Source organism: Giraffa tippelskirchi, chromosome 3, assembly GCF_054371585.1.
Source record: "Giraffa tippelskirchi isolate mGirTip1 chromosome 3, T2T-mGirTip1v1.2.pri, whole genome shotgun sequence".
NCBI lineage: Eukaryota > Metazoa > Chordata > Mammalia > Artiodactyla > Giraffidae > Giraffa > Giraffa tippelskirchi.
Window position 1 is genome coordinate 5,197,877 of NC_137277.1, and position 14,781 is coordinate 5,212,657.

General features: G+C 48.9%; 1 protein-coding gene across 21 annotated transcripts in view; it reads right to left on the reverse strand.

Moving 5' to 3' along the window:
• Positions 1 to 14,781, reverse strand: part of SLC39A11 (solute carrier family 39 member 11) — a 371,868-nt gene that overhangs the window by 232,788 nt on the left and 124,299 nt on the right. For all 21 annotated transcript variants that reach the window (XM_081581304.1, XM_081581308.1, XM_081581302.1 and 18 more), the window contains one exon: positions 6,499 to 6,657. In XM_081581304.1, the coding sequence (XP_081437430.1) occupies positions 6,499 to 6,657 (159 nt within the window). The remainder of the gene's footprint in view (positions 1 to 6,498; positions 6,658 to 14,781) is intronic.

The window sequence follows — 14,781 nt, forward strand, 5'->3', positions numbered from 1 at the left end:
AGGACAGAAGAGCTTGGCGGGCTGCAGGGTCACAAAGGAGTCGACGTGACTTAGCAACTCAATGACAACAGACTCTACAAGCGGAAACGTCACAGCAGCTTCTCCTCCTGTAAGCAATCCTTGACATTCTCCCCTGCCTCCGGCTCGTCTGTTAGGCATTCTTCCGGTAAGTAGAATCAGAACGCTAAAGATGGAAAGAGTCTATGAGGGAGAGGAAAACATGCCTCACCCCTCCTGGGGCGAAACAATCACCTCCTGAAGCATCTGTCCCTTCCAATAGTTGTCACACATGGTCCCTCATAGCAACTCCAGCGGCCGGAAGGCGCCACCAGCAACAGCTGAGTACATATCAGAAGTATGTGCGATACTACGTACAAAATAGATAGCTCACGAGAACCCATGTACAGCTCAGGGAACGCAGGGCTCCGTGGTGACCTGAATGGGAAGGAAACCCAAAAAGGAGGGGATGTATGTATACATGGGGCTGATTCACTTCGCTGTACAGTAGAAAATAACACAGCACTGTAAAGCAACTACATGCCAACAAAAATTATTTTTAAAAAAGGTATGTGCCCACCCTGCTCGTTTTAAGTTTTCAGCAGAGGGATCTTCTGTGCCATCACGGCAAAACCTAACGGAAACTGAACAGGATCGGGACACAGATTCATGAAGGAGGGCGCCGGGGAGAAGGCAGCACCCCTGTCACTTGCTGACCTTGGAACCTGACCAGCCAAGGTCATCAGCCACGGTGCCCAATAGGAGTGTCCTCGTCCTCGTCCCCTGCAATCCCTGGGCAGCCTCTTCAGATGTCAGATCCCCAGGCAGGGAGGAGAGGGGCGGGGAGCAGGCATCTCCCAGAGAGGAGGCTGCCAAGATGGAAAGCAAAGCTGCAAAAGCAAGAGGCGGCATCACAGCTTGTATGTCACTACTTGTTTTTCAGGAAACACATAACAAAATCACATCTCCAGGACACACAGACACACACACACACACACACACATAAACGCACAGAGCGATCTAACTACGCAGCCATAGGGAAGTGGTCCGGCAAGCTGCACAAAGACGGAAGGACTCTGTACAGGTGCTAAAACGAGGAGATGAAAATCATTCCGAATTCCAAAAATAAAACACAAGAAGAGAATGCACAGACAGTTCCAACTGTGCAAAAATGTATGCGGGCATGCTACATATGTAAAGAGAAGGGAAGTCTGAATACAGGAGTCAGGGTTCAGGTTGCTTTAGAGTTGATCTGAAGCATACTTAAACAATACAAGCATAGGAGGGAGTGGTTATGTCTTAATATTTATAAGACACAATGTAAATCATTTTCTTGAAAGCAAAAGAGAGAAAAATCTAGAAGGGTACCCACTAAACTGATAATGATGGTTGACTTTGATCTGGGAAGAGTTCAGGAAAAAGGAAGCATCCTATTCAATTCAGGCTGACCTTTTTTTTTTTTCCTTTAGTTCCCCAACCAGGGATCACACCAGTCCCCCCTGCAGCAGAAGCACAGTCCTAACCACTGGACTGCCAGAGAATTCTCCAAAACCAGATTTTTTTTTTTTTCAGGCTACTTTAACAAATTGGTAGGACTGATGTTGAAGGTGACAGTCCAATACTTTGGCCACCTGATGAGAAGAGCTGACTCATTTGAAAAGACCTCATGCTGAGGAAGATTGAGGGCAGGAGGAGAAGGGGACGACAGAAGATGAGATGGTTGGATGGCATCACCAACTCAATGGACATGGGTGTGGGTGGACTCTGGGAGTTGGTGATGGACAGGGAGGCCTGGCGTGCTGCGGTTCACGGGGTTGCAAAGAGTCGGACACGACTGAGTGACTGAACTGATACTGATACTTTAACAAATTACCATCAACTGGGTGGCTTATAAACAACTGAAATTTATTTCTGGCAATTCTAGAGGCTGAGAAGCCCAAGGTCAAAGTGCTAGCATATTCAGTGTTTGGAGGGAGCCCCCTTCCTGGCTCATAGACGGTGTGCACACGTCCTGATGTGCTAGAAGTGAGGAGGGGAGCTCTCTGGGGGCTTCTTTATCGGGGCACTAATCCCATTTATGAGGGCGCCACCCTCATGATCTGGTCACCTTCAAAAGGCCCCACTTCCTAACACCATCATACAGGAAATTAAGTTTAGCACGTGAACTTTATAAGGTCACGGTCTGTAGCAAAAAAGGACTGTCATATAAAAATCTGTTTAATTTTTATAATGAGATTTTGTGTTGTATTAATGCAATATTAACAAGACTGAAAAGAGAGACATGAGGCCATGGAGATACACAGCCACCCTCCTCGCCTCCCCTCCCCTCCACCCACCAGTAGAAAAATCACTGCTTTACACTGAAGTGCAGTCCTCACAGCCACCACCAATCTTAACTTCGTACAGAAGCAAACTGCAAAGATGACAAAAATGTCAGCATCTCCAAAGAGCTATCCACGGTCCACTCTGTTTCTCCCTAGAGCCGTCCAGAAGGGAGCGCCGGCTCAGACTGCCCTCCTCCGGGCCCGCCGATTCCACCTTCCTCAGCCACCCCCGCCCATTTCCCCTCTCATTAAGTCATCATTTGGCAAAGCCTCCGTACAACTCTCTCAGCTCATTTCCCATTAACGGTGACCGGGTGCGCCTTCTCCACTCTACCCTCAGATAAATGCAGGAAAATAAACACCCTTTCAGGGAGCATTTGGACAAATGGAATTAACGCAGCCACAGCAGGTTCAACCTGACAGGCTGTTATGAGTAAAGCCCTTTTCATGAGCAATGTGGTGCTCGAGCTCCAAAAGGGAGACAAATGCATCGGAAAGGCTGGACAGAAGGGGAGCAGAGTTAGAGGACAAGGTCAGAGGTAACCATTTCCTTCCCGCCCTCCCAGAGTCTTGCCACCCTTCAGGTCCTGAATGTGTAAGAAGAAATAGGGAGGGCACCTCCCATGTGGACTCGCAGAGGCCCCTGTGCTTGGACTGTCATGGGTCAATGTCAGAATCCCCCCAGTGGCACTTCCCTGGGGGTCCAGGGGTTAGGACTCCGCACTTACAGTGCAGGGGACACGGGTTCGATCCCTGGTCGGGGAACTAAGATCCCAGGGGCCATGTGGCACAGCCAAGAAAAAAACTTTTTAAAAAAAGGCCAAGGAAAAATTTAAGAAAAGTTAAAAAGATACGTTTAGGGAATGCTTGCTGCTGCTGCTAAGTCGCTTCAGTCGTGTCCGACTCTGTGTGACCCCATAGACGGCAGCCCACCGGGCTCCCCCGTCCCTGGGATTCTCCAGGCAAGAACACTGGAGTGGGTTGCCATTTCCTTCCCCAATGCATGAAAGTGAAAATGTCCGACTCTTCGCAACCCCATGGACTGCAGCCTACCAGGCTCCTCCATCCATGGGATTTTCCAGGCAAGAGTACTGGAGTGGGGCGCCATTGCCTTCTCCGTTAGGGAATGCTTGAAACAATTTTAAAAAGAATCCCTCAAAGCACCTCTGTGCTGAGCGCACTCCTGCACCGGCTTGTTTCGCCAGGGACTGGCTTGCTCCCTCTCACTCAAACTCCACGCACGGTCCTCCCAGAGGACAAAGCGGAGGCTGTGGGGTCCTCTGCAGGCAGGGCCCCCTTCCTCCAGGCACTTGTTTTGCAGGACAAGACCCCTCTGTCATCGCTGCAGCAAAGCCTTTTACTCTCACCACTGCGCCCTGCTCCTGGGCCATGTGTTGAGCCGTGAGGCTTTGTTGCAAGATGGGATGAACAGGAAACTGAAAAGATCTCCATTTGAATTGCCCCACGGAATTCCTGCTTCCTAAACTCCAATCGCAGTGAGCATTCTGAAACCAAACTCCAGCCACCGCTCTCTCCCCCAGAAGACCGTATTCCCCTTGGCTGCTCAGTCAATGCTCTCAACCAGCCAGACACAAGGTCAAAACCCAATAACTCAGACTCCAAGATGCATCTCCCCTACATCCGAGCTGCTGCTCTTTCTGGGTCTGGTTGGCAAATTCACAGTGAGACCGAGGGAAACCTCCAGCCTGTCTCAGAGTGACGGACAGACAGCTCCCCAGCACCACTCTTAGAGTCACGTTTGCATTTGGGTACTGCTGCAGTTATAAACAATGCTTATCTGTTTACAAGACTGTCCAAGACAAACTCCCCTTCTCACATCAACCACGCCCACCACGACCCCCCAGAGAAACTCGGGTCTCTTGGATGATCCTTCCCGCGCCTCCTCCCTTCCTGGGTGAGCAGAGAATTCAAGCCCCATCATTAACTTCTCTTAAAACGTCCCAGAACAGATGCTTCCTGCCAGGTTGACCTTTCTGCCAATGAGTGAGGTCCTGGGCATGCATGGTTCTTACGCCCTTTCTGAAGACCTTTCATTCTCTCCCTCAGTGGTCACCCACCACTCCCCACCCAGGCCTCATTTTCCAAGACTCCCCCCTGGGATCTTCTCTATATTCAAAGCTTACAGGAGAGCAAACAGGAAGCAAAAGGTTAAGGGGGAAAAAAAAGGTACCGCCGCTGAGAACAAACGACTATTTACACTGCCCAGAGAAAGCCGCTACATTGGGCAGCTGATCAAATACGCTGACACCCCCACTGCCCCCGGTACCAGGGAACAGTGACTCCTCACGAGACAAAGAGCCCTCTGCCATATATTGCCTTGGAAACCCGGGGGGGGGGGGTGCGGAGGGGGCCTCGGGTGGGAAGGGCAGAAAGACACCAGCAGGGGCCGTGCCAGCCCCGGTCTGCCATCCAGGAGTTAACGCCACTGGCCTTCCTGCCCAGGGGAGGAGAATACACTCCAATGGCAAGTTGACATGGAACCTGGGTGGGCTGGACAGCAGGATACGGCAATCCACCCCAAGGACCCTCTCCGAGCCATGACCAAGCAGACGTATCCGACAACAAGGAAGCAGAGGGTCCGGGAGGGCAGAGGACCACGAGCTTCACGCGGCCGTTCAAGCTCTCGTTGAATGAGCACGACGCACAGTCCTTCCTCCGAGACGACATCACGGCTCCCCACGCAGACATCACAGCACAATGAGCTGCTCGGTCCAGAGGCTGGTCCCTCCGGATCAAGAGGGATCAGATTCTCATGAGTGCCTGGGCCACGTTCCTCCCAAGGCTCTTCCTTCTCTCTCTCCGATGGGGAAGGAAGAAGGCAGGTGGGGAAAGGTGAGCCTACCTCCTGGGGTAGGTAGGCTGACTCCAGTGAATCTGACCTGCTCCCCGCCCACCACCAGCCGCCAGAGAAACTCGGCTCTCTTGGATGATCCTTCCCGCGCCTCCTCCCTTCCTGGGTGAGCAGAGAATTCAAGCCCCAGCTCAGGTCTCTCGGGGGGCTTCTGCCCACCTCGGGGACTTGTTAAAACACCGCGCCTGGTAAGGTGCCGCATGCCTGCACTGGGTCCTTCCTGATGTCCACCCTTGAGCCAAGCTGGTTTCAGCCGATGGCGCTGGGTCACAATCTCGTGGTCTGGGCTTTGGCTCTCTGTGCTCAGGGACCACAGCCAGAACGCAGCCTGCTCTGCGTATCGGCCTTCTCTGTGAGCAAGGACAAGCTCATTCCCCAAGGCCAACCCCCAGCACTATTTAGGCAAAAAAAAAAAAAAAATCATCGGCTCACCCAAATTCTGGTGCCTTATCACTTTCTTTAATTAACTAATTTTTGGCTGAGCTGGGGTTTCACGGCTGTGCAGACTCTCTCTAGTTGCGGCGAGCCGGGGTAGTGGGGGGCTCACAGGCTTGAGGCCGTGCAGCTTTCAGAAGCTGTGGCGCTCGGGTTTAGCTGTCCCGAGGCTTGTGGGATCCTCTCAGACCAAGGATGGAACGCATGTCCCCTGCACTGGCAGGGGTTATTCTCAATCACTGGAACACCAGAGAAGTCCTTGGTGCCTTTTTAGATTTTTTAAAATTTTTACCTGGCAACCCCCTAAAGGGAGTTATCCTCAAATCATAAGAAGGAAAATGAGGGTAAGGGACATACAACTGGCTGGTGTCAGAAGCGAGCCCAGTCCAGAGCCCTGTTGCCCCCTCGTCCTCCTATTAATCAGCGCTCGTGGAGGGGACGCTCTGTTGAGGGTCTTCTGCTGTGGTCAGCGTGCTGTCAGCCCGCTGGTGACGTCATAAGCGCTCCAAGGGTCAGGACTAGCGTCCGGTCACTCCCTTGCCCCAGTCCAGGTCCACTCCTGCAGACAGTGCCGCACCGAATGACGTCAAGCTGTTCTCCACGTGTTCAATGAGATCTGACATTTAAAATCTGAACTTTCCAAAATGCAACTGAAGAGACGATGAGTCGGACCACCGAGAGCCTATTTTCTTTTCAGTCACAATTCAATCCCTCGAGGTAAAAGCCCTAAATGGCTTGAAGTATCTATTTCGATATCACTGGCCACTTAACAGAGACACGACCGGGGGAGTTGAGTTTGACCGGAAGTAGATTCACGGCACAGAGCTGGGCACGCCCTGACACAAGAGGCCAGGGAGAGGCGGTACTCACCCAGTGAGGCATCAGGAGGTCGGCCAGGTAGACAAACGCAGCTCCGAGGGTGAAGCCGACGGCCACGGGGAGAAAGGCCAAGGAACCGAAGCCGCCAGAGGACGTGGCCATCTCCACTGCCGGGGCCAGGAGGGACCAGTAGGAAGCCGCCAGCATGACCTGCAAAGCCGTGATAAGCAGCAAACCATTAAACCATCCCCAGAAGCCCTTCCAATGGGGAGTTTCCTACTTCTCTGTGGCCCAGGCTGAACTCGGCAGTGTCACCTGGGTTAGGCCTTTAATCCTCAGTGGTAGGTCGGAACTATTCCAAGGCAAAAAGCCGCCATGAGAGATCTACTGCTGCGAGAACTTCATCTGGACCTTGTGAAGAGGGAGTCTAGCTTGCTATCATCTCTCATATCCATACCTGACTGCTGGAAAAACCTTGACTATACCGACCACTGTCAGCAAAGTGATGTCTCTGCTTTTAAATACGATATCTAGGTTTGTCATAGCTGCTGTTTGTAGATAAAGAAATTGAATCTCGAAGTAATAAGATCATTTGCCCAAGGTCCCTGAGCCAGGAAGCGGCAGATCCCGGGAACTGAGCAAAGCAGGACCATCCCCACCTCAGTGAGAAAGGGAACCAAAAGGGGGAAAGGAGAGAGATGAAGTTGGACTCGAATTGCAATGGAGTCAATGAGATCAAAAGTTCTTCAGTGTTTAGTGAATTAGACACTCACTCACAGGTGCTTCCTCTTACAGATGCTGTGACATCTTGGCTAGAGTACACCCACTACCCATTGCAACCATATGACAGTCAGCACCGACAGGTACAGTGCTGAATGGGTTTCTAAAATTACTTAATGACGCCTTGCCTTTAAAAACACATCTGCATCAACCATCTCCAAAATATCATTCAGAGTGACAGAACCAGGTATTACGAACACAATAATAAAGAACAAATACGTGAGGAAAGAAAATGATTTCTCTTCTGTGAAGCGTCACCCACACATAGTCATTGGCTCGGCACTAGACGCTCCCAGCAAAAATCTTAGCACCACCCGTAGCAAACTGCACCTGCCTCAGCTGTTGTTCAGTCGCTCAGTCGCGTCCGACTCTTTGTGACCCCATAGACGGCAGCCCGGGAGAAGGCAATGGCACCCCACTCCAGTACTCTTGCCTGGAAAATCCCATGGATGGAGGAGCCTGGTAGGCTTACAGTCCATGGGGTCGCTAAGAGTCAGACACGACTGAGCGACTTCACTTTCCCTTTTCACTTTCCTGCAATGGAGAAGGAAATGGCAATCCACTCCAGTGTTCTTGCCTGGAGAATCCCAGGGACGGCGGAGCCTGGTGGGCTGCCGCCTATGGGGTCGCACAGAGTCGGACACGACTGAAGCGACTTAGCAGCAGCAGCAGCAGCAGACGGCAGCCCACCAGGCTCCCCCGTCCCTGGGATTCTCCAGGCAAGAACACTGGAGTGGATTGCCATTTCCTTCTTCAATGCATGAGAGTGGAAAGTGAAAGTGAAGTCGCTCAGTCGTGTCCGACTCCTAGCGACCCCATGGACTGCAGCCCACCAGGCTCCTCCGTCCACGGGATTTTCCAGGCAACACTACTGGAGTGGGGTGAAATTCATGTCCATTGAATCAGTGATGCCATCCAACTATCTCATCCTCCGTCACCCTCTCCTCCTCCTGCCTTCAATCTTTCCCACCATCAGCATCTTTTCCAATGAGTCGGCTCTTTGCATCAGGTGAACAAAGTATTGGAGCTTCCGCATCAGCCCTTCCAATGAATATTCAGGGTTGATTTCCTTTAGGATAGACTGGTTTGATCTCCTTGCAGTCCAAGGGACTCTCAAGTCTTCTCCAGGTCCACAATTCCGAAAGCATCAATTTTTTGGCACTTAGCCTTCTTTATGGTCCAATTCTCACATTCGTACATGACTACTGGAAAAATCATAGGTTTGACTACATGGACCTTTGTCAGCAAAGTGATGTCTCTGCTTTTTAATATGCTGTCTAGGTTTGGTGGTTTAGTCGCTAAGTCGGGTCTGACTCTTGCGACCCCATGAACTGTAGTCTGACAGGTTCCTGTCCATGGGATTCTCCAGGCAAGAATACTGGAGTGGGTTGCCATGATCTCCTTCAGGGGATCTTCCCGACCCAGGGATCGAACCCACATCTCTTGCATCTCCTGCACTGGCAGGCGGGTTCTTTACCACTAGTGCCACCCAGGAAGCACCCCCCTCAAAGATGACCACCTCTTAATCCCTAAAACCTGTCATGTCACCTTACATGGCAAGAGGGACTCTGCCGCTGTGGTTAAGGATTCTGAGATGGGGAGATGATCCTGGGTGAGCTGGGTAGGGCCCACGTCATCACAAGGAACGTTTTGAGAGAGCAAGATGGGTCAGAATCAGAAAGAAGATGTGACGACAAGAGCATGGTCAGACAGGAGAGACTGGAAGATGCTACGCCACTGACTTGAAGATGGAGAAAAGGTCATGAGACAAGGAAAGTCAGTGGGCTCTCGAACCCGGAGGAGGCAAAGCAACAGGTTCTTCCCAGGAGCCTCCAGCAGGAACACAGCCCTGCTGCCCCCTAGATTTTACCCCAGTTAGAGCCAGTCTGGACTTCTAATCCCCAGGACTGTCGGATGATACATCTGAGTTGTTCTAAGCCACTATGCTTGTGGTGCTTTGTTACAGCTGCAACAGGAAACTAATACAGCAGATAAAGGCACGTGTTACTTTTTTTTTTAGAGCAGTTCTATATTCACAGCAAAACTGAGCAGAAAGTACAGAGAATTCCCACATACTCTGCACCACAAATGCACACCTCTTCACTGTCGACATCCTACATCAGGGTGGTACGTTTGTCACCATCAATGACCCTACACTGGCGCCTGGTTATCACCCAAAGTTCACAGTTTACACTAGAGATCACTTTTAGTGCTATATATTCTGAGTTTATGCAAATGCATAATGACATGTGTCTATTATTCTGGTATCAGGACTGGTAGTTCCATGCCCTAGAACTCCTGTGTTCCGTCTGTTCATCTCTTCCTGCTCCCTGGCAACCCTTGGCAACCGCTAATCTTTTTACTGGCTCCACAGTTTTGCCTTTTCCAAAATGCCTTATAGTTGAAATTGTACAGTATTCAGCCTTTTCAGACTGGCTTCTTTCACTTAAGTCAAACATATTTAAGATCCTTCCATGTCTTTTCACGGCTTGATAGCTCATTTCTTTTTAGCACTGAATAATATCCATTGTCTGGATGCGCCATGGTTTTCTTTATCTATTCACTTATTGCAGGACATGCTGGTTGCTTCCACGTTTTGGCAATTATGAGTAAAGCTGCTGTAAACATCCATGTGCTGGCTTCTGCACGGACGTAACTCTTCAGTTCATTTGGGTAAACACCAGGGAGTGCGATTCCTGGATTGTATGATAAAGCCTATATATTTTTTTAAGATAATCCCTCAACACGGGTAGCTTCCTTGAAACTGTCAACACTAGCAAAGCTCCTTTAAATGTTAGGCTTTTTTTTTTTAAGTCTGTATGTAGTGACATATTAACTAGCTGATACAGAAGCAGGAAGTAGTGTATCTGATTAACCTTCAATTACCCCTAAGAAGCAGGGCCTGGAGGGGACAGTCTAGTGAAGGGGAGGTGGTAATCACTGGGCACAAGACTTCAGGGAATGAGCACAAAAAAAAAAAAAGTCGTTACCAACCAGTCCCCTGCATGACTCCAGATGATAGATACCAAAGGTCCTCCTGCAGCTGCAACCCTGCTTAAAAAGACAAACCGGGCTCCCAGGGTACCAGGGAAGAACAAATCGGACCTCACACTGGGTCTGTTTATTTTCCTTTTACCTTTGTATTCTATTGCTTTTGCTATAAGAATATTGCCCGTAGCCCGAAATATACAGGATAGTCCATTCTAAAGGCTCTGACCTTTACCTTTATTTTTTTTAATTTTATTTATCTATTTATTTATTTCCTTTATGTGGCCGCATTGGGTCTTCAGTGCGTTGTACAGGCTTTCTCTAGTTGCAGCGAGCAGGTAGCCTGAAAGATACAGGATAGTCCATTCTCAGGGCTCTGATTTTGATTTTGATTTTATTTATCTATTTATTTATTTCCTTTCTGTGGCTGCACCAGATCTTCACTGCTTTGTACAGGCTTTGTCTAGTAGCAGAGAGCAGGGGCTACTCCTCGCTGCAGTGTGTGGGCTTCTCATTGCGGTGACTTCCTCTGTTGCAGAGCACGGGCCCTAAGGTGTGTGGGCTCAGGGTTGAGGTGAAACAGGTTTAGTTGCTCCTCGGCATGTGACATCTTCCGGATCAGGGAGACAACCCACGTCTCCTGCACTGGCAGGCCATGCTTAACCCCTGGACCTCCGGGGGAAGTCCCAGGCTCTAAAACACTTTTCCACTCAGAGAGAGATAAAAGTTTCAGAACTGAGAATAACTGTTTGTCTTTTTGGAGGTTTATAGGAACGTTGTGATTGACTTACCTAAACGGAGGAAAGAATAGCAGATTCTGACACCAGGAAGTTTGCAACAGCCACGCACACCCGCTCCCCTTTTAATATAAGAGAAGCCTGAATTCGGGTAAGATGGCTCTTTGGGACACTGGCCCACCATCTTCTCGGTCCGCCAGTGTCCTGAACAAAGTCGCTATTCCTTGCTCCGACAGCTCATCTCTAGATTTACCTGCCCGCCGTGCGCTATACAAGCCGGGAAGATGTCAGTTGGAGCCGCTCGGAGCCGCTCCCCGAAAGGGCACATCCTCCCTAGATTCCTCGCGCAGGGGGTCCCCAGGTCAGGCTCTGCGTCTGCAGAAGCTAGAGACTAACCTCCCTGACGCCCCTGCTCAGAAAGACACTCGCAGATGTGTTTACTCCATGAGATGAAGCAGTGAGACAAGAAAGTCAAGACGGGGGAAAGGAATGAAGGGTGAAAAAAAAGGGCCATCGGAGCGACACTGCCACAGGCTCGGAGAACCAGACCCCAGACGGGAAGAAGGGCTGGAGGGCTCCGGGGAAAGCAGGCTGTAGAGCCCAATAGGTTCGAATGCGCGTGGGGGAGATTCTACAGTTCTCGGTGGGAGACTACTGGTGGATTAATGACAGGTGCCCAAAAAACTAGGCAAAGGGGAAAAAATGGAGACCACTGCCAACTCTGGAAAACACCAAAATTGCACAAGAAAGGGAACAAGTGAATACCATTTAGAGTCTTAACAACGTAAGCTATTGTTTATTCCTTAACCAAGGTACTCATCTGCAAGGTCGAATACATACAACAGAAAATGTGCGCTTTAAAGTCTGGACAATTCAGGGGCATTAATTACACTCACAGTGTTGAGCAAGCATCAGCACCAAGTTCCAAAACCTTTTCACCAAACAGAAGCTCTGCAATCATGAAGAAGTAGCTCCCTGTCCCTCCTCCCCCCAGCAACTGGTAACCTCTAAGCTACTCTCTGTCTCTCTGAATTTACGTAATCTAGACACTTCATGGGGCTTCTCCAGTGGCTCAGCAGTAAAGAATCTGCCTGCGATGCGGAAGCCTCAGTTCAGTCCCTGGGTCAGGAAGATCCCCTGGAGGAGGGCATGGCCCCCACTCCAGTATGCTTGTCTGGAGAACTCCATGGACGGGGGAGCCTGGTGGGCTACAGTGCACGGGGTCACAAAGAGTTGAACGTGACGGAAGTGACCTACTGAATACCCATGCACAGACACTTCACATGCATGTCTGGCTTTTTTCACTTGGCATAATGCTTTCAGGGTTCATCCATGTTGTCAGAATTTCATTCCTTTTTAAGGCTGAACAATATTCCATTTTTAAACTGTGACTATGGAACTACTGAACTAACCTTAAAAAACACAGTGTCTGTTGTGTAGGATGGTGGGGGGCGGGGGCGGTGGGGATGGATAAGAGAACCAAATCCTCTCACCTTCCACACCAAGAAATCATGGAAGATTCTTAAAGCTGAAAAAGTCAAGAAATGTCAGAGTAGGCAGGCAGTTTAAAATGTGGAGGCAAAACAACTGTGGAAACAGCTAAAATCGGTCTTCATGCATCTCTGTGTGGGAATCCGGGGCAGGGACAGTCAGCAGACTTGCTATTGCAAGCCCCACAGAACAACCTGATTTGTTAAACTATACATGCACATATCTTAGGGGAAATTTTTAAAAATAAATTGATAATATAATTTTAAAATATGTAAATATATAAGTAAATATTATAAATTCATGATATGGTAGTTTTTAATGTTTTGATCATAGAAGACCCTGATTTACAGTGAAAACCCAAAGCGGGAAGAGGATCCTGTGAATAAAAACTGAATTTTCAGACAGGTTCCTGCATGACAATGAGACACCTGCTTCGACTGTGTTTTTGTTAAAGGCTCCAAAATCACACACTTGGACAAAAAGAAAAAAAAAAAGCCGAAAAGGACTTTCAGAGGAGGAGACACTTAAAATCAGCAGACAATCGGCTATACTCAAATAAGATCATTTTTTTAATGTAAAAAAAAAAAAAAAGAAATCAGCAGACACTTGCAAGCTCTTTGTCATGTTGCTTGAAAGTAAAATTCTGCATTTCCCATCCATAGTTCCCCAAACCGAGTAAAACTCCTATGATCCTTTTTCTCAAAATGCCAGAGGGATCCATACTTTATAATGCTATTAATTTCCCTCTGGTGTCAGGGGTACCAGCATAGCATAATCACAAACAGTAGCTAAACAGCCAGCCCACAGAAGGCAAACCTTTTCATTTCTGCTTAAGTGCTCCTTTCAGGACAATTTCAACTCTGGAAATGTACATGAAATTTGTGAAGAGCATCTTGAGGGACACATCAGAATATTCTGGCATGATGGGTGCGATTAAGCATTTCTTCTATGACAGTGAAGACGGTTTAAAGACTGGAGGAAAAGCCAAGCTACAAAACGAAATAGCTCTCTTAGTAAAAAAGAGGGAGGATGTTATCGCACAGAGTTCACTGACAATACGATGAATATCCATGGCGGGTGGGGCAGCGAAGAGCTGACCAGAATGGAAGCAGAGGGATGGGGAGGAAAACAACTCAGCAGGAAACCCTGCAAAATGAGGTCGCTCATGTCCATTCAATACTGAGTCACCCATCAGAAGCCTACGGGGGCTAGGGAGGGGCACATAAATTTTGCATTGAGTCAGCTCTCCAGTGCGGCATGTCAATTCTCAGTCATGACTCAGGCATGAGTCAAATTCATATGGGGGCTCTATCTATACCTAATCTTTTATTTAAAAAAAAACAACAACCCTCAAAATATACCAGCTTCTTATAATTTTACAAAATTAAACCTAACAGCTCAGAATTATAATCATTTACATTCAGCTTCAATTACAGTTGTTGGTTGAGGCAGACTTGCCTGGGTGACCTAAGTCTTGCTAGCCACACCTACCTAATGAAAATAATGGAAAAAGGCCTGGCCAACCAGCTGGTATGTAATTTCCAAAGTAGGAAAGGGCACTGGAGCTTCAAAAAGAATCTACCCTGTGACCCAGTGATCCCTCTCCTGGAGACCTGCCCCAAGAGAAACGAAAACATCAGTTCAGTTCAGTTCAGTCACTCAGTCGTGTCCGACTCTTTGCGACCCCATGAATCGCAGCACGCCAGGCCTCTCTGTCCATCACCAACTCCTGGAGTCCACCCAAACCCATGTCCATCGAGTCAGTGATGCCATCCAACCATCTCATCCTCTGTTGTCCCCTTCTCCTCCCGCCCCCAATCCTACCCAGCATTAGGGTCTTCTCCAATGAGTCAACCCTTCGCATGAGGTGCCCAAAGTATTGGAGTTTCAGCTTCAACATCAGACCTTCCAATGAACACCCAGGATTGATCTCTTTTAGGATGGACTGGTTGGATCTCCTTGCAGTCCAAGGGACTCTCAAGAGTCTTCTCCAACACCACAGTTCAAAAGCATCAATTCTTCAGCACTCAGCTTTCTTCACCGTTCTACTCTCACATCCATACATGACCACTGGAAAAACCATAGCCTTGACTAGACGGACTTTTGTTGGCAAAGTAATGTCTCTGCTTTTAAATATGCTATCTAGGTTGGCCATAACCTTCCTTCCAAGGAGTAAGCGTCTTTTAATTTCATGGCTGCAATCACCATCAGCAGTGATTTTGGAGCCCCAAAAAATAAAGTCTGACACTGTTTCCACTGTTTCCCCATCTATTTCCCATGAAGTGATGGGAAATGTATGTCAAAACGAAAACATATGTCCACACAAAGACTCAGGAGT